Below are 20,969 nucleotides of genomic sequence, written 5' to 3' on the forward strand. Positions count from 1 at the left end.
CGATATCAACTATATATGCATTTATGACATTATTAAGACGAATTATTATTGAATGGCGATATTGAACAATTATTTGCGAAACCGATTTGCAAAAGAGCAAACAGCCGGTCGACACGACGACGCCAAACGCAAAGAGCTCCCCATAATTCCCACTCCCCAGCCAGACAAACAAGTGGCCGGAGACCTGGCCTGGCTTCCTCCCCCCGGTCTGCTCCCCTCTACTAAAACGTGGGCATTAACAAGGACACCCCCACCACAAGGAGGAGGCATGGACCTCCAATGGCGGCCCTGCCGATCTCGTACCGGCCCCTCCCCCTCTACCGTACCCTCATATACTATATATACATATATATAGATATATATCGCCGAATAGTGTGCACAGTCTCTCCCATGCTCTCTCTCAAGTCGTAGGTGCTCTCTCCGTAGTACCACTCACCAGAAAGAATTCTTGTTGCAAGTACTGGAAACACCATGATCTGTTTTTACATGCTGTGGTTAGCGGCGTGCTGCCTCCTCCTCCTGTACAGCGTCCGATTCAGCTGGTCCGGCTGCAGCCATGGCAGCGGGCCCAGGAGCTACCCGGTGATTGGGTGCCTGGTGGCCTTCTACCAGAACCGGTGGCGGCTGCTGGACTGGTACACTGAGTTGCTGGCGGCGTCGCCGACGCAGACGATCGTGGTGGACCGACTGGGCGCGCGGCGGACCGTGGTGACCGCGAACCCGGCGAACGTGGAGCACATCCTCAAGAGCAACTTCGGCAACTACCCCAAGGGGAAGCCCTTCACCGACATCCTCGGCGACCTGCTCGGAACGGGGATCTTCAACGTCGACGGCGAGCTGTGGTACGCGCAGCGGAAGCTGGTGAGCCACGAGTTCTCGGCGCGCGCGCTCCGGGACCTGGAGTTCGCCGTGCTCGAGGACGAGGCGCGTGAGCGGCTCGTCCCCGCGCTGTCCCTGGCCGCGGCGCGAGGCGACGCTGGCGGCGTGGTGGACATGCAGGACCTGCTCCGCCGCTTCTCTTTCGACGTCATCTGCCGCGTGTCGCTGGGCGTTGACCCCGGGTGCCTGGACCCGGCATTGCCCGAGGCGCCCAGGCTGGCCGCGGCGTTCGACGCGGCGGCCGGGATCATCGCCAGGCGCGGCGCCGCGCCCGTGGCCGCCGTGTGGAAGGCGAAGCGCGCGCTGGACGTGGGCTCCGAGCGCCGGCTGCGCGAGGAGATCAGGGTCATCCACGAGGCCGTCATGGACCTCATCCACATCCGCAAGAAGGAGCGCGGCCTGCAGCAGCCGCAGGAGGTCAACGCCGGCGGGCGGAGGAGCGACCTGCTGTCGCGGATGATCGAATGCGGGTACCCGGACGAGGCGATCCGCGACATGGTGATCAGCTTCATCATGGCCGGCCGCGACACCACGTCGTCGGCGCTGACATGGTTCTTCTGGCTGCTCACCCGCCACCGCGACGTGGAGCGGGAGGTCCTGCGGGAGATCACCGGCGGAACTGGTGCCAGCCACGCCGCGGGCGGGCAGGGCAAGATGCGCGTGCTCCACGCGGCGCTGTGCGAGACCATGCGTCTGTACCCGCCCGTGGCGTGGGACTCGAAGCACGCGGCGGCCGGGGACGTGCTCCCCGACGGCACCCGTGTGGAGCGCGGCGACCGCGTCACCTACTTCCAGTACGGGATGGGGCGGATGGAGTCCATCTGGGGCGCCGACGCCGCCGACTTCAGCCTGCAGCGCTGGCTATCCCTGCCGGAGGACAACGCGCCCCCCGCCGCGGTTGCCGGCGTGTCGCCGTTCAAGTACCCGGTGTTCCAGGCGGGCCCGCGGACGTGCCTGGGCAAGGAGATGGCCTTCGTGCAGATGAAGTTCGTGGCCAGCACCGTGCTCCGAAGGTTCGAGCTCGTCCCCGTCGAGGAGGGCCGCGTGCCGGTGTTCCTGCCCCTGATGACGGCGCACATGGCCGGCGGGCTCAACGTGACGGTGAGGAGCAGAGGCGGGGAACCCACCATTGCCACCGCTGCGGCGGCGTCTGGGAATTCGAATTGACTATATTCTCCACTCGATGCATCCCATCCCCGGCCAGTAAGTACGACAAATTGAAATCAGGATTGTTTAGTTCCTACTTATTATTACAGTTAAAATTCATGAGGACTTCCCGCCACGTAGTGTTTTTGCTGCTCATTGCAGACAGCAGTGTACACTTTTGTACGATATGGATCATGATCATATGAAAGAGATACACAGCACACAGCAAGCATACATATTTGCAGCTATCCAGCAAAGATACGCCTCTCTCTCTCTCTCTCTCTCTCTCTCTCTCTCTCTCTCTCTCTATATATATATATATATAATAATTTGCCATTATTTCTGTTCACAAACAATCAATTGTATCTATCTATCAATATATACAAATATATACTGTCCACGTCATGAATTGGATGCATCATGTGTGGGTGTAAGATCAACTTCGGGCTAGAAGCCGTAGCAAGTTTGCTGATCATGGCAAGCATGATGAATAATATGGAGACAACTACTCCGATCCAACATGTTTTATATTTATTTATATAATATAATCGGCGTGTTCATTGGTTGGTTTATAGATTGATTTAGGCTGGCTCGTGCTGGTTTGTTGTGAGAGGAAAACACTGTTGGCTGATTGAATAAGCCTGACTGAAATCAACTAGCGAACGTGGTGAATATATATCTCTTATTTCTACCCCCACAAAGTTCACTACCTACTACTACTGCTTACTAAGCTACGCATCAAAATTCTTATAAATTAAACATGGGTCTTCAAATCAAATTAAATCATACGTGCTAAAAAACGTTGGCATCGGTCTTGAGAGATGTGTTTCACCTACTAGTAGCTAGTATATTATATTTTTTTTTGGGGGCCGGGACAAACTGGCCTTTTGCTGAATGCATGCATGTTTTCGCCATGGGCGCGCAATTGCAGATTTCTTTTTGCGATGCAAGAGACGGACTGACTAGTAGCTACTAGCTAGTAGCGTGCGTGATGTGAGTTGTGGAAAGTTGACGGCCCTGTTTGCTAAGAATAATTATGCGCATAATTAAGGGGGTTAGTTGAAGGACGGACGTGTGCCCACGACGAAAGTTAGCTGTCGCCGTTGCAGGAACCGGAAGGCACACGCACGTTGTGGAAAGAAACATCACCAAGCTAAGCTAAGGTAGCCAGAGATGCTGAGACTGGGAGCAAGAGAGGCCGGCCGGCCGGGTGAGCCGGCCAGCCAGCCAGCCAGCCAGCCAGCCAGGGAGCTAGCTTGAGTAGCAACGGACGAAAGGCTAGCTAGCTAGCTCCATCATGTGTTGACGGTGCCTGGAATAGAAAAATGAGTTTCCGCGTTGGTTCCATGACATGATGCATCATGGACCACGTGCAGAATACAGCAGCCAACCGCATCGCCATCGCAATATCGATGTGCCGTACCTTCACACGGAACGGAACTGTCTGCTGTGCATAGCAAGGGTCATGCTCATGCGGACGGTGTGAATTGTGTCCATCCAGTGATTAGTTGCTGATGACGATGGGGACAAGAAATAGTCCACATGCGGCTAGCTCTAAGAGTTGCATTAATTTGGGGCCAATTGGAATGGCTAGTTGTTGGTAGTGTGTTGAAATCGGCGCGCTTTCCGAAGCCAGCAAGTATATACGTATGTGAAATTTTACGAGCGGATTCATCATTACACTGTTTTGATTTTCGACCAGAGTACTGTAGTGTAGTATACTTAAATATAACAAACTCAGTAGAGTGTCAACCTCACCTAATACAACGGTCCCCTACCTTGCTAGAAACTTCAAACGACGAGCCTCTCACCCGAACATATTGGTTGACAAGTTGGTGTTTCTCGACGGTTTTCTATGTCACTGGGTTTTTTCCACATGCGTGGCCTCTCCAAGTCCCTTTCTCTGCCTTTTAATTTGTTCCTTCACCTGTCACTAGCTAGCTCCCCATTTGTTTTAATTAATTTCCCATCCTCCTCACCTCTTCACTACTCTTTCTTAGCTAGGCTACCTAGCCCATCGTTGCAATACCATCTCACACCATGTTGTGAAATAATCCCTGTTAATTGCACGTTCTCTTGCACGTGAACATACACAGAGTAGAGATAAGAGAGACCATGCATATATGGATTCTACGTACGTAGGAGTTTTATCAACCACATATAGGTTTGACTAGTAGCTAGCTAGCAAAGGCAGAGGCCAAAAATCCAGAGGAAGATGTGGAGCCTGTTAACGATGCTGCTCATAGGAAACACCAAATTTTGCCAGTGGTGCTGTGGGGAAATGGGGCTATCCATAGGTCACATGTGCTTACCTTGGAGTCGTTGGACCACACTGCAATTCTACACACCAACAATATCGAGGTCGATGCAAAGTTCTTGACGATGAGATTACATATTGTTGCACACGATCTGATATGTGGCCTAATTTCCCCCGACTTGGAGAGTGTGGTCTACAAGAAGGATATATTCTAGCGGCCTCTAATCAAGGGATATAATGAGATAGTAACAAAGAAGAAGGTAGGAGGAGTAACATGTCAATGGTGAAATCAGGATAAGGATCTGTTTAAGAAGGCTCATAGTCACAGCAGCTTCAACTCCTCTATCTCGTGCACTTTTCACGGCACTATATGTAGAAGTCCCTTTCTTCATTCTCTCCTCTCTAAATGAACTAGGACGCCATCGATTCAAAAAAAAAAAAAACTAGGATTCCATGAAGCTTTTTTTTCTTCACCAGCTATCGAGCAGGAAGCTAGAAACTTGAAGATCTCCCAAAACAAATTACTAGTAAATGGTAGCCTAGATATTATAAATTTAATGTAGAATTTGTCTAATGTATGCAACCAATATATTATATATTATAATTTTATCAGGAACTATACAAAGACCCCCCCCCCCCCCCCCCCCTAGATATTTATAAATAAAATAATTCAAGAGTTCCATAAAATGAAAGCATTATTTTAGAAGCCCGTGATATGTCTTTAAATCATAGTATAGATACAAACACTTATCTATGCACACACATAGCCCCACCCCTATGAGAACCTTTCAAAGACTAACACAATATCGACGGAGTCACCACAACAGTGTTATTGTTGACAGACACGTGGCTGGCCAATGCAATAAAAGAGAAACTCCTATAAATTCTAAAATAAATACAGAAAAATACAAGCAGCCACGTCAGATCTGGCACTTAAATCTGGAAGCATAGGTTCAACCACAATGAACCCAACTAGCTAAGCTACGGTAACATTTAGCTCTAATTGACCGCCTGATTGTAAGTCAGTTGAAGAACCAAAAGTGCATATATAGATAGAAAAATTTCAACCGGTTCTAGTATAAAGGCCGCGTTTAGTTCGCCGAAGCTGGCGCTGCCCGATTCACTGTAGCATTTCGTTTGTATTTGGTAATAATTGTCCAATCGTTGACTAATTAGGCTCAAAACGTTCGTCTCGCAAAGTACAACCAAACTGTGCAATTAGTTTTTGATTTCGTCAATATTTAGTACTTCATACATGGACAATCTTCTTTTTGCATAGTGCCAAAGTTTGAATTTTGGTGGAACTAAACATGGCGAAAATTGGTTTATGTTCTTAGTACCACGCGGTGGTTAGTCATCAGAAGATAAATGATCGTCAGATCCTCGGAGGAACCGTGATCTCATCCCCAGATTTTGCTTGGCTGTATTGGCTTCTTTTTGTAATTGTCTAAACATTATTTAGGGTTGGGCAGTGGACTTGGCGCACATCGTAGGTCAATGAACTTTATTTATTGTTCGCAAAAAAAAAGTATATGAGGAATTGCGTGCTAACCATTGTTCTACCCGATCATGGCACTGATATGATTGAAAATGTCCATTTCCATCTAGAAACTAAAAGTCGTCGCACTCTAATCTAGAAATTTCAAAAGATGTACCCCTAAATTCGGTTATACAGTTGGTTTTGCATATTGGACCTTATGTCACCTGATTTTCCTATAATGACCGGCACTTGCACATCTATCTGCCTTCTGTTCTTCCTCATGTTTTCTCTGGCATATACAGTTAGTGGACTAGTGCTTCTATTTCCTCTCTCACTATCTTTGCTTGCCACTCAACCTACTTTCCACCCCCAAGGCATACCTTATCATCACACCCTGTACCCATCGTTGCTTCTTAATTTGACCTCCTCCACACAGTAGCTGGTGTGCTCTCAGGACTGCTTGTGTTATTGTCAATGAAAAACCAGTATAGTTACCAGGCCACGTGAAACCATACTTAGCTTGTACTTAGTGTTGTCTTTGACCGAAGACCTTGGCCTCGTGGTGACCAAAGAGTAATATGAGAGTGAGTGGTGGTTGCAGTATGGAATGCCGTGGCTGCTTTACTCATAGGGGAGACTATTTACAGTGCTCGGGTTACAACGGGAGGACCAAAATATCTCTATTTTACCCTTGATACCAAAAGTATTTCTAATATGGTAGGGGCATTTTGGTCATTTTAGCCTGGGACTGAACGGGAGTATAGATTGGATTTGACTTCCATCGGTGCACATCATTTCAGGTCCAATTGGTTTGCTTTTTGAATTTATCACCTCACCTCTCTCAGCAAAGCTAGCCTAGCCAGCCTAGGTGAGCCAAATTGGTTTTGTCGGTGATATATTTCAGCCTAATACTACGCTCTCAAAGGCGCTCGTCTTCCATTAGTCACTAAGTACCTCGAAAGTGAGCTACATCGAACAGCTCCGTCGAGCACACTCCATGGGAGAAATCAAAATAATCCACGTTTTACATACAGAATCCAATAATGAGTACCAGCTTACAATACTTAGTCCATTTCATACAACCAGAGTTCTTGAAAATTATTTATTACAATACCAGAGTTCAGAGTGCGATAATTAAACAGCGGAATTAAAATAAACATCTAGCGAAAATGATACAAGGATCCGTCTGTGCCCACCAAAAGAATCCTCCACACAACAGCTACTCCTCAAGCTGCACCTGCAATAGAGGTAAAATAAACCCTAAGTACATAATATACTCGCAAGACTTACCCGACTAGTGAGAATATTTTTCTGACTCTCAAGGATATAATAGGTAATATAGGTTTGTTGTTTTCTTTTTGTTTGCGAAAAACATTACTAATAGTTCATCCTTACAGTCAAGTTTTATTAGTAGTCATGATTATTTCATTAGCTAACCATTCTAGGTAAGCACATGTTCTATTTTCAAGCAAGGGTTAAGCAATCAGAACCATTTCACCATCTTTCATCTTCCGGTTCTTACTACGGTGCTAGACCATAGCCAAGTCGTACCATCTCACGAAAATGGCGATTCGCAAACCAATGTATCCCAGCTAAGTACCCTAAAACACACGTCCCGTTTGTACCCCAGGCACAAACAAGACCAACCCATTTCACTTCTATCACGGGGTCTAGGTCCCCATTCAAACTTGGACTCCAAGCCTCTACACTTGAGACTCGGTCTCAGTATGGTGCTTAGACCTCCACATTTCTCCGTCTCCGATCAGTCGGTCCGAAAAGAGCCGGAACCCACGACAAGAGCGTAATTAGCCTTCTCGCTCCCATAAGCAAGTATGTGCTCAGGATAATAAGTCTGTGACCTGACTACCATCCACAGCAACGGACGGTCCTTAATCGACACAAACAGAGAAAACAGTGTAACCAAGCTAAGCCCCGTTGGCCGCGGGACACAACCTGTTACACCCACCAATACCCATACCACATCCATGTCCTGTGTCTATTTTTTCTTTCATCATTTTATTATGATAGTAAATATAATAATCACTTATTACGAGTAACGACAGGTTACTCATGCTTCCGAAAACCTATGCATAGCAGCTACTTGAATCTGTACTAGTAGGACTCATAGGACAGTTATATCTATGCATGTGGTTTTTATAAAATCCTATAACGTAAATACACATCACATATATATATTCAGTGATTATAAAAAATAAAGGTTATGCACCAGGGCTTGGCTTGGGCAGGCACGGTGTCAGCTGAGTCAGTCAGTGGTGGCTCTAGGACCTCTTCCTACACGAGAAACTCCTCCTCGTACTCCTCGATGATCTCCTCGAACTCGCGATTGCCGGTGGTCACGATCTTCGCCAACTCGTTCTCTACATGCATGCGATGATGATGCAACACTTAGTATTTAGGCAATAGCAACTCTTAAACCAAAAATATGCATACTAAGCTACTAAGCTAGCTCTAATGACTAAGATACTAAGCTAACTATCATTTTTACCAAGCAAAGTGTTGGGTTCAACTATCAAACACCTAGCTTTACAAATGAAGGATATATCTTTATTTCTACTAATGATTTAATGTATATTTAAAACAAAGAGCATTTAACTATCCTAATGTTTAGTCTATTATAAAGCTACAAAAATCATAGTGAGCACATAATAATACCATGAAGCTACTATAAAATTTTTAGGGCTAAAGCTATCACCAATTTACCATAAAAATTCCTACAACAATTAGCTTAATAATATTGAGCACTCTCAAATAATTTAATAGCTCCTAGTATCAACATGTATATATATGAACTAAATATACTAACAGATAGAGCATAATTTTAGGAACCTAACAAAATTTGTTTCGCAATTTTTGGACACCAACAAGATTTTGTATGATTTACCAAAGACCAGCTCCAAATTAAATTAGAAAACTATTTCTAATTCCTTATGAAAAAGAAAAATGAATTCTCCCACGCGGCCCACATGACGCAGCGCGTGGCGGCCCGTGGTGTGGCCCACGTGAGGCCGGCCTGCAACGCGAGACGGCCCGCGGCGAGGGGAATCCCGTGCGCGCCAGCGATTTAGCAAAAGAGACCTCGCACTTCTCCTAAATTATAACTAAGTACTAACATTATTTGCCCCTCCCTCAGAACTTCTCATTTAACCCCTAGCCTTTCCCTAATTCACCCATACGCACCCCCGACAACTCAGTGCACGACGGCGCGGCGAGTGGCGACACTAGGCGCTTATGCCAGCCACCAGGGAACTACGTGGGCCCACCTAACTGGTTGGTCACCATCTCTGACCCGAGCGGCTATGCTAAGCGGCGGTGTAGGGTGACACGACTGGCTGGGAAAGGGTGTAGCAATGCGTAGCCATCCACGATGGTGGCGCCACTATTCCGGTGGGCTAGGGTAGCTACAGGCCTAATTGGTTAGCTCGTGAGCATCAGGAGGCTACCGTGGACCAGTCTGAGGTGATGATTGGGGCGAAGGATGACGGAGGAAGGCTGACCATGTGTGATCGAGCCATGCGGTAGTGCACCGTGGCGGCACGGCCTTGTCCATGATGAAGGGGAGGTGGTAGCGATTTGGCTAAGGCGCGCAGGGTGAATAGGGAGTCAATGCGATGCTAGTGGTGCAGGTGAATTGGCTTAGGAGGGACGATGGGAGGGCCACCCATATCCATGTCCGGACATGGCCTTATTGGCACGGTGGCGGGAGAAACTCCAAAATTAGAGCTTGGCCGTGCTCGCTTCAAAGTTGGGTGGGGTCGAGCAGCGGGAGGACATGATGGTGAAGCTATGGGTACGCTGAATTGAATGGAGGTGATCGTTAGCTAGGTAAATTGAATGGTGCGGCTTGTGGTGATAGTGGAAGGAGAAGAGAAAAAGAGAGATGAGGCACGGCAAGTGGCTCGGCTCGTCCTCGCCTTGGTGGGATGCAATCAGTGAGATCGTGGAGGCATGCACGCAGGCGCTATAGACAAGCGTGCGTGTCCCCAATCGACATGGCTCGCGTGGCCGCAAGTTCTTAAATGACAAGGCGACGGCAAGATCGGCCACATGCGCATGGCAGTGGTGGCCTTGAACTGGGCCGACAGCGGAGCAGAGGGTACAGCGGACAGGCGTGGACACGACGATGATGCGATGGCAGCGGCAGCGTCGCGGCGCAAGGCGGGTCGGTAGTGCGGCAAGGCAGCAGTGCGCGGACACGATGACAAGGTGTTAGCACCGGCAGTGGCTTCATCGTGGCATGGGGCGGGCGGTAGCAGCTCTACATGATGGGGCTAGCGATAGCCGGGCCATAGCTAGGCCAGAGATAGCCACGGCCGGCCATGCGCGGCAGCGCACGCACGCATGACCAATGCAGCGATGACGAGCGGCCGAGCGTGGTGACCGTGCCCATGCGGCCAACCAGCCCGAGACCGAGTCGTGCATAAATTTTAAAGCGCCTATAAGAACTAAACGATTGCTTCCAGAGCCAAACCATCTTGACCATGCTCAAGAGGGCATATGAGACTACAAAATCGAGCTAAAACACTACACCAGCCCTTAACCCAATCTCTCAAAATAATTTGCTAAACATAGAAATGTCTAGCTGTTGATAGACTTGAAAATTTTCTAAGTTTTGAGCTGAACTTGATTTCAATTTGCAATTTATAGGCTAGTAGAAATATTAGCTAGTAATATCATTTTTTGACAGCAAGTATTTCACTGTCATCTATAAAGTTTGTACTTTAAACTTTATTTAAGTACCACGCACATGCTCTATAGCATTCTTGTTCAATAAAAATTTGTTTTAAACCCTTCTTGATATACATGAACTGTTGAATCAACTTTCATTTAATATTTTTATTGATCATTTTAAGTTATAAGAAATTTATCTACACACTCTATCACATGCATTAACACATAAACATGATGCTCATGGTATATTTTAGTAAATGATTTAGGGTGTAACACCAAGGGTGTTATAACTCCCCCCCTTAAACAAAATCTCGTCCTAAGATTTCGTGTGAGTGCCTAGTGTAGGAAAAAGGGTAAGAGTGAGCTTTTAACATAAACTATTACCTCGGCACTCTGGGGAGAAGATGGGGATAATCCTCTAGAATATAACTCTCTTGTTCCCAAGTTGCTTCATCCTCCGAATGAATTTGCCACTGGACTTTATAAAATTTCACCACTTTGTTTCTAGTAACTCTTTTTTCATCCAAGATTTTGATAGGATGCTCAATATAAGAAAGATCAGGTTGGAGAGGGAGTCCTTCAATTTCCACCACTTCCTCAGGAACTCATAAACACTTCTTTAATTGGGAAACATGAAAGACATTATGTACTGCTAAAAAAATATCCAGAAGTTGGAGACGATAAGCAACCGCACCACATCGCTCCAAAATCTTATAAGGTCCGACATAACGAGGAGCTAACTTTCCACGGACCCCGAACCAATGCACACCTCTCATCGGGATACCTTTAGGTACACATGGTCACCAACTTCAAACTACAAGGGCCTTCTTCGCTTGTCCGCATAAGTTTTCTAATGATTCTGAGCTGCCTTCGAATAACTCTGAATAACACTAACTTGCTCTCGAGCTTCCTTGATAAAATCAGGTCCAAAGTAACCACAATCACCCACTTCAACCCAGTTAAGAGTTCTACATTTCTTGCCATACAGGGCCTCAAAAGGTGCCATATGAATGCTTTCTTGATAGCTATTGTTATAGGAAAACTCAGCTAAAGTCAAGCATTCATCTCACTTTTCTAGAAAAGAGATGACACAAGCTCTCAACATGTCTTCAAGTACCTGATTGACTCTTTTTGTCTGACCGTCAGTTTGCGGATGATAAGCCAAACTTCTAAGGAGACAGGTACTAGGACATTTCTGGAGTTGCTCCCAGAAGCGAGAGACAAAGACTGACCCTCTATCAGAAACAATGGTAAGAGGAACTCCATGCAAGGTTACAATCCAATCAAAATACAGCTTAGCATACTTCTTGGCTGAATACCTTGTATCCACCGAAAGGAATTGAGCGGACTTGGTAAGGTGATCCACAATGATCCAAATAGAGTCATACCCCTTTGTCGTGCAGGGCAAACCCACAACAAAGTCCATGGAAATATCCTTCCATTTCTAAATAGGGATAGGCAAGGGCTGTAGAAATCCAGGCGTACGCATATGGTCTACCTTAACCCTTCCACAAATGTCACATTTTGAGATGTATTTGGTAATATCTAGTTTCATATTTGGCCATCAATACAAGTGACGCAAATCATGATACATCTTGTTACTTCCCAGATGAATGGATAATTTAGAGTTGTGAGCTTCATCTAGAATTTTTCTTCTAAGTTCATCACTTGAGGGAATCACCAATCGGTTCTTGAACTTCACCACACCTTGATCATCAACACTGAAATGAGGACCACGCCCTTCGGCAATTAATTTCTTGATATGCGGAATTTTTGAAGCATCTTGCCTTTGCTCTATAATAATTCGCTCAAGTAAATCTGAGACTGGAGCAATATGGTCTAACACCTCAGAATGGTTGAGAGACAAAGATTCTTCTTTAACTTGATGCGACTTCTGACTTAAGGCATCAGCCACCACATTAGCTTTTCTAGGGTGATAATGAACTTCTAAGTTATAATCTTTGATTAACTCAAGCCACCTCTATTGCCTTATATTCAACTCAGATTGAGTGAAAATATATTTGAGGCTCTTGTGATCCATAAAAATGTGTACTTTATTTCCCAACAGGTAATGTCTCCAAATTTTTAGAGCATGCACTACTATAGCCAACTGTAAATCATGGGTGGGATAATTCAACTCGTGCTTTTTCAGCTGACGTGAAACATAAGCGATCACATGTCCGCCTTGCATAAGCACACATCCTAGTCCAGTCCTCAAGGCATCACAATACACATCAAATGACCTATCAATATCTGGTTGGGTAAGAACAGGAGCAGAGGTAAGGAACTTCTTTAGGGCTTGGAAAGCTTCTTCACAAGCCGAACTCCATACAAACTTGACATCCTTCTAGAGCAACATGGTCATTGGTTGAGCTATTTTGGAAAAATCAGTGATGAAGCATCGATAATACCCAGTAAGACCAAGGAACTGATGAATCTGATGCACTGACTTTAGAGATTTCTAATTTAACACATCCTACACCTTGTTAGGATCCATAGAGATGCCTGCAGGTGTCAGGACATGTCCCAAAAACTACACTTGATCCAACCAAAACTCACACTTGCTGAATTTAGCATACAGCTTGTGCTCCCTTAACCGAGTCAAGACTATGCAAAGATGTTGTGCATGCTTTTCATTGTTCTTAGAATATATTAATATGTCATCAATGAACACCACTACAAACTTGTCCAACTCCGGCATCAAGATTGAGTTCATGAGATACATGAAGAATGCAGGAACATTGGTAAGGCCAAAATACATGACTAGGTATTCATAAAGCCCATACCTAGTAGAGAAAGCTGTCTTTGGTATATCTTATGGCCGAATTTTAATTTGGTGATACTCAGAACGAAGATCAATCTTTAAAAACACTTTTGCACCAGCCAACTGATCGAACAAAGTATCAATATGAGGTAAAGGATACTTGTTCTTAATAGTTACCGCATTGAGAGGGTGATAATCCACAAACATCAGAAGAATGCCTTCCTTCTTCACAAAAATAGCTGGACAACCCCATGGTGAAGAACTAGGATGGATGAATCCCTTCTCCAACAATTCTTCTAACTGCTTCTTCATTTCTACTAGTTCCTTTGGAGCCATGCGGTAGGGACACTGCGAAATAGGAGTAGTACCAGGTTCTAACTCAATGGAAAACTCCACATCCCATCAAGTGGTAACCTAGGTAGATCTTTAGGAAAGACATCCGGAAACTCATAGACCACAGGAATAGAGGCAAGGTCAGGAGAGGCTTTAGTATGAGCAACAACTAGTAGGGTGGAAACTGAAGACATAAGGAGAGACATTCTATCCTTAGAAGAAGGAAGCTTCAACTCAACAACTCTCTGCCTAAGGTTCAGGACTACCCCATAACTTCTCAACCAGTTCATTCCTAGAATTGCATCTATGCCTTGCCTGGGCAACAACATGAACTAGAGACGTTAAGAGTGAGTTGCTAGCACTAGTCTCACCGTGTCCGTCCGAGTTTTAATGCACAACTGCGCACCTAGAGCTCTGGTTCTATAGGCAATAGGAATAGCCATAGTAGATATATTGTGCCTTTGTGCAAACCACATAGTCATAAATGAATGTGATGCACCAAAATCAAATAATACATATGCTGGGTGAGAATCAATGGTGAACATACCTGCCATCACGGGCTCTCCCTGTGGAATCTCCTTAGCCTCAGTGAAGTTAACCTACCATGAGCGGCTCACGGGCATGTTCTTCATGATGATAGTCCTCTTTACCAGACGAGAGTTGGCTGAAGGCTGAGAAGACTGAGTAGGCTAGTTTTGGGGGCACTCACGAGGATAGTGGCCTTCCTTTCCACACTTTAAACAAGCACCCGACTTGTCCTCATGTCCCTGAGGCTGTTGCACTTGCTAAGTAGGTGCACGGTACTAAGTGGAAGGTGCCTGGTGAGTCTGGCGAGACGACTATCGACCTGTAGAGTGATAGGACACCCTCCTCACAACTTGTACCTTTTGAGACTGTAGGTGACTAGAAGACCCAGTGATCACCCTCTTACGCTTCCACTCAGCCTGAGAGTCATGCTGAAGTCCCTCCATAGCATTGGCATCATTCATCAAAGCACCAAAGGTCTGATAGCCCCCTGTATATAGCTTCTCTTGCAAGATGCAAGAGAGATCGTGATTGAAATGGTCCATCTTCTTATCATCAGTATCCACATGAGTCCTAGCATACTGTGCAAGATGGTTGAACTTGTTCACATACTCTATCACCGTCATGTTTCCTTGCTTCAGCTCTAGAAACTCAGATAGCTTCCTGTTCAGCAAACCAGTAGGAATATAGTACTGACGGAAAGCAGTGGTAAACTCCCACCAAGTCACATGGTGGTCCACAGGCTGCATGGCATTGAAAGTGTCCCACCAAGCACTGGCAGATCCTAGAAGTTGTTGTGCAGCAAAGCACACCTTTTGCTCGTCAGTCACATTGAGCAGCTGAAACTTCTGCTCTAGAATACGAAGCCAATGCTCCACGTCTAGAGGAACAACAATTGGCGTGAATGTGGGCGGGTGTGTCCCCAAGAAGTCCTGATAGGAACAGGGCCTCTCGGGACCACAGGCACCACCCCCATTCCCGCCATTGCCATCGAGGCCTCCACGGGCGAAGCCACTAATAGCCTGTGCCAGCATTTCCAGGGCACAGGCTGACTTGCGATGAGGAGCCATCATCTCGGCATGGGTCAGCAGAGGCGGTGGTGGTGGCGAAGGAGGAGGACCAAGGAATGTGGCCTCGTGGCTCTCCCCGTTGGCGTTGCCAAAATCATCGCCATGACCATTTTCGCCCTGGTCTTCACTGGTGCTCCCACGACCTAACCTCAGGTTCATCTATAAACAGATAGGAACCCACCATTAGGGACAAGGCCTCCATATTTAGAAACAAAAGGCTAAAGAGATGATAAGGCCCAATAATTGGTTTTTAGCGAGAACTTTTCCTTAGGAGCTAAAGCATTTCTCTTTATTTATTATCCTATCAATTTACTGTCCAAAATTACAAGTGTGGGGGTGTTTAGTTTAAGCAAGATTCTCTTTTCATGATGCATGAATCGACCTATTCGTTCGCTAAGGCCGGAATATAGCAGCATTCGTATATAATTTTTGGCACAGCGCACACTCACTTTCCATAAACTAACGATACTTACGCAGCGTAAGTTAGTGTACCTATAGAAGATTAATTAGATAAAACCAGTGCCACTATCCTAGATAGACCATATTACTAGGGCTTATACTTATTTACGTAATTTATCGCATCCTACTTTTCACAAAGCTTTTATTGGTCAAATTTGAGGTTTTGAAAAGAGTTTTTAAACTCGTAGACTCATTATTGGCTCTAATACCACCTGTGGCAGAACCGCCCAAAATAACACGCTTTCGGAGGCGCTCATCTTCCACTAGACACTAAGCACCCTGAAAGTGAGCTACAACAAACAGCTCCGTCGAGCACACCCCACGAGAGAACTCGAAACAATCCATGTTTTACATCCATAATCCAATAATGAGTACGAGCTTACAATACTTAGTACATTTCATACAACCAGAGTTCTTGGAAATTATTTATTACAATACCGGAGTTCAGAGTATGATAATTAAATAGCGGAATGAAAATAAACATCTAGTGGAAACGATACAAGGATCTGTCTGTGCCCACCAAAAGAATCCTCCACACAAGAGCTACTCCTCAAGCTGCACCTGCAACAGGGGTAAAATAAACCCTGAGTACATAATATACTCGCAACACTTACCCGACTAGTGGGAATAGTTTTGTGGCAGAACCACCCGAAATAGCGTACTTACGGAGGCGCTCGTCTTCCACCAGACACTAAGCACCCCGAAAGCCACTACTGCGAGCGGTATCCGTCGGACACACCCCGAGGGAGAGCCCGAAAGATCCACATTTTTCCCCAAGGATCCAATAATGAAAACGAGTTACAACACAAGTCCATCTCATACATTTAGAGTTTCTGAAAAAGTACATTATTACAATACCAAATACAGAGTTCGGAACGATAAACAGCGGAATATTAAAAGATAACATCTAGTGATAAGATAACGAGGATTCCGTCTGAGCCCACCAGAAGAATCCTCCACACAAGGTACTCCTCAAGCATCACCTGCAACAGGGGTAAATAACCCTGAGTACACAATGTACTCGTAAGACTTATCCGATAGTGGGAATACTTTCCCGACTCCAAGGAATATGCTAGGCTTTATGGTTGCTGGTTTTCTTTTAGCCAAAAGCAGTACTAATAGTGAGTCCTTATTGATATATTATTATTATCAGCCGTATTAAGTTTTTATCTAGTCAATCTATATAAGCACCTGTGCTACTTTCAAGCAAGAGTTGAGCAATCGATACTGTTTCTTCTCCTTTTCCACTTCCAGTTCTTACTACGGTGCTAAACCGCAGACAAGCCGTACCGGGTACCCCGGCGATTCGCGAATCAATGTGCCCAGCTGGGTGCCCCGAAGACACACGCCCCGCTTGTACCCCAGGCACAAGCAGGACTAACCCACCACTCTCCTGTCCCGGGTGTCCAGGTCCCCGTCCAAACTTGGACTCCAAGCCCCCGCCTCTGAATCCCGGACTCAGTGCGGCGCAAGGACCTCCACCACCTCCTCTTCCCATCAGCCGGTCCGGAAAGAGCCGGATTCGCGACAAGAGAGCAGCAAGTCTTCCCTGCGCCCATACCCAAGTATGTGCTCGGGACAATAATCTGTGACTTGCCTAGAGTCATATGCAACGACCGGTCCTTAATCGACACAGACAGGGAAAAAGTGTAACCGGGCTATGCCCTGTTGGCCGCAGGACACAACCCCTCACACCCACCAGTACCCAAATCCACATCCCTGTCCGGTCACCATTTTCCTTTCCATTATTTCATCATGATATCATAGTTTAATCACCTATTTGCGAGTAACGACAGGTTACTCACGCTACCGACATCCTGAGCATAGCAGCTACTCGACCTGTACTAGTAGGACTCATGGTGGATATATTTATGCATGTAGCTTCCATAAAATGCCTAAAACGTAAATGCATATCATATAAATATATCCAGTGATCATTTTAAAAAAAAATAGGGGTTATGCACCGGGGCTTGCCTTGGGCAGGTGCCGAGTCAGCAAAGTCAGTACCAACAGGCTCCTGGTCTCCTTCCGGTGTGAAAAGCTCCTCCTCGTACTCCTCGATCACCTCGTCGTACTCCGGATCACCGACGGGCACGAAGTCTACCTGTTCGTGATCTACATGAAATGACGATGCAATGATTACAATATGGCAACAGAAATTCTCAATGCAAAAGTACCCCTATTACATTACTAAGCGAGGTCTACCCACTAAAGTCTAAGTTACATACCAGTACTACTAACAAGTATGAACGTGTCCTACATTCTTATGATGACCACGGATATTCATATCCCTAATGCTAGTTTACGATAAAGCAAGGATACTAACTACGTCATTAAACGACTCGTTCGACGATTACCATTTTTACAGCAAGGATGTAAATGCCTAAGGAACCTACGGTAACGATTTTAAGCTAAAGCTATCGTCGGTTTACCACAACAAATCTTGCAATTAAAGATCGATATACCGCTAAGCCTTCTACATCAAGCTTATGAGCCTACCATCCTAACCACTAATGGGAAACCAACTGCACTACCAGGTAGGCGACATTTTTGCGAACCTAACAAACTTTGTTTCGCTATTTTTGGACAACCATGCAATTTACTACTAATTATTTAAGTTCAGCTCATAACCTAAATAGATAAACAATTTCTAATACCATGACATAGAGAAACTGAAACTTCCTTGGCCGGCCCACGACGCGCGGCCCGGTCCAACTCACCATCCCGCCCGCGCGGGACAGAAAGTCGGCGCGCGGCCCACGCGGAGGTGCGGCCCAGCCGGCCAACGGCCCGCTAAGGGAAAGGCCTGCGCGCGCGGTAAATAAGCAAGAACACCCCCGACGAACTCGGCATTTGCAACGGGCTCTACGGTACTGTTCCTATACTCTACCGTTTTACACCAGCACCCTCCCACTTCCTCTTCTTCACCGCGAGGAGGTCCCTGGCCCCCCCAGGGCGCGCACCGGCGCGATGGCACGGCACCGGGCGACCACTCCGGCCTCACCTGAACCCCTACAGCCTACCTAAGGGGCCGATAGGTACCTGGACAGCACGTAGAAGCTACAGGAGGCGACACGACGAGCAGAGATGCAGGCACAACCTCCCTCCCCGGCGGCGGCTCCTGACCTGCAAGAGCGAGCGCGTTCCCGTGAGCAGCATCGAAGGCGAGGCCAGCGCACGAGCTAGCGAGCACCAGGGAGCACTCACCGACACCCTTGCGTTGACGGTTAGGTTGGAGGCGGTCTGAGCAAGGCTGGCCACGTGAGCCCGCGGTGGTGCGGTGATGACCGACGGGGGCGCAACCGTGGCGGTGGGGCTGGTCTGCTGCGACGCTAGGACTGAGGTGCGCGGGGTGCTCGGGAGGACATGGCGAGTCTGTGGGTGCACTGAATCGCCACGAGGTGTGCTGTGGGGCTGACTCGCCGCTGGAGGGCGTCGGCACGGCCTTATGGACCCGGTGGCGCGGGAGTCCAAAATTGAAACACAGTGAGTCGAGAATGGCAGCGCGGTGGGGTAGGCTAGACGACCGGCTGCTAACGGAGCTGCAAGCAAAGCCAATTGAAAAGCGGTGCACCCACTACGGCGAATTTGGAAGAAAGGTCGCGACGGCAAGAGGACAACGGAGGTAGAGGAGGTCCCGTCGCGGTATGGCTCGCCTGCGACGTCAACGCTCGGGACTGCCTTGCCTGGCTATGGGGAACTCCAGGGCGTGCTCCCGACAGCCGTTCGCACAGCCGCAGCAGCAAACGACGAAACGCGGCATGGCTCGCCTGCGGCCGGCGCCAGGCAAGGACACGGCGGACGCGACGCCGAGGCGACAGCGCAGCGGCAGTTTTCTAAACGCGCAAACGGCCAAGGGTCAACTGAGCGGTGCCGAGCGCAGCCGCTAGCGACGCGGACGCGGGACCCCGCCCGACCATGGCCACAGCGGGGGCAGGGCAAGGTAGGCAGAGCACGGCCGGCGGTCCGAGCGCGACGCGTCGGTTGGCGACGCGAGCAGCAGCGAGACAGAGCGCGCAGGCGTCAGCAGCGAACAGGTGGTCAGGATGCGCGATACGTGCGCGTGGACGGCGTCGCGAGCGCAGCCGAGCGCGGCAGTGGCTCAGACCCGCGCGGCACCGCGCTCTAGCAAGCCGACCGGGTGGTGACCGCGCCCAGCGCCCAGCCCGGTGATGTGCACGACTTTTAAAGCAACTAGAATTTGCGTACGCTATGTCCCAAACTCTATACTAATTGCTCGATGCACAAGACGGTTCATCAAACTACCAATCGCAGTCATTACATCGCACTACTTCTTAAGCCAATCGTTCCACAGAGTTTGCCAAACATGGTATCGTCGGCCGTTTCCGAAACATATGAAAACGACGTTGAAACAACCGATCCCGCATCGGAATCCAAACCCAGCCTACTCGAGGCACTAGCCAGATAACCTTGTCCGACCACCTAGTTTAATCGCCGTTAGCTGCACGTTCTTTTAGCCCTTTTTGATCCCAGAACACTGCGATTACACAGTAATACATGAAACTTATCCACGGACTCATGTTTCGTACGAACGTTACAAGTGCCGAACATCGATTTACACCTCATGTCAAACACATATGCACAAAAATCTAGATGCTTACGAAACGTTTCAGCAAAACATTACAATGTAACACCAGGGTGTTACAAATCTACCCCCCTAAAACAAAATCTCGACCCGAGATTTCATGTGCCTAGTGAGAAAGAGGTATGGAGTACATTTTGCGCAAAACTAACCATCCGACCCAGAGAGGAGATGGGGGTAATGCTTTGCTAAGTAGTTCTCTTGCTCCCAGGTGGCCTCGTCCTCGGAATGGTTTTGCCATTGTACCTTGTAAAACTTTATCACCCTGTTCCTAGTCACTCTCTCCTTCTCATCCAAGATTTTTATAGGATGTTCCACGTAGGACAGATCAGGTTGGAGCGGAAGGCCTTCTATTTCCACAGATTCTTCAGGAACTCGTAGGCATTTCTTCAGTTGCGAGACGTGAAATACATTGTGAACTGCCGAGAGAATTTCAGGGAGTTGGAGACGATAAGCAACGGGACCACACTGTTGCAACACCCTGTACGGACCCACATACCGAGGGGCTAACTTGCCATGGACACCAAACCGATGTACTCCTCTCATAGGAGATACCTTGAGATACACATAATCTCCAGCTGCAAATTCTAAAGGCCTTCTTCGCTTGTCTGCGTAAGCCTTCTGTCGACTCTGAGCTGACTTCAAGTGTTCACGAATTATATTTACTTTCTCTCGAGCCTCCTTTATGAAATCAGGCCTGAAGTACCCACGGTCTCCTACTTCAACCCAATTTAGTGGGGTTCGACACTTCTGTCCATATAAAG

General features: G+C 47.4%; 1 protein-coding gene across 2 annotated transcripts; it reads left to right on the plus strand.

The window, feature by feature from the left end:
- Positions 1–251: 251 nt before the first annotated feature.
- LOC136484942 (cytochrome P450 94B3-like) lies at positions 252–2,418 on the plus strand. Of its 2 annotated transcripts, none has more exons than XM_066481904.1 (2): positions 252–2,082; positions 2,167–2,418. In XM_066481904.1, the coding sequence occupies exon 1, from the start codon at positions 472–474 to the stop codon at positions 2,044–2,046; it is 1,575 nt and encodes a 524-aa protein (XP_066338001.1). In that variant the 5' UTR covers positions 252–471; the 3' UTR covers positions 2,047–2,082; positions 2,167–2,418. The 2 variants fall into 2 exon arrangements, with proteins under 2 accessions (XP_066338001.1, XP_066338002.1); XM_066481905.1 differs by having other exon boundaries at positions 2,188–2,418.
- The last annotated feature ends 18,551 nt before the right edge of the window (positions 2,419–20,969 follow it).

The sequence above is a fragment of the Miscanthus floridulus genome, chromosome 10, assembly GCF_019320115.1.
Source record: "Miscanthus floridulus cultivar M001 chromosome 10, ASM1932011v1, whole genome shotgun sequence".
NCBI classification, from domain to species: Eukaryota; Viridiplantae; Streptophyta; class Magnoliopsida; order Poales; family Poaceae; genus Miscanthus; species Miscanthus floridulus.

Coding starts and splice junctions, on each gene's coding strand:
- LOC136484942 (XM_066481904.1), top strand. CDS start 472: ATGATCTGTTTTTACATGCTGTGGTTAGCGGCGTGCTGCCTCCTCCTC.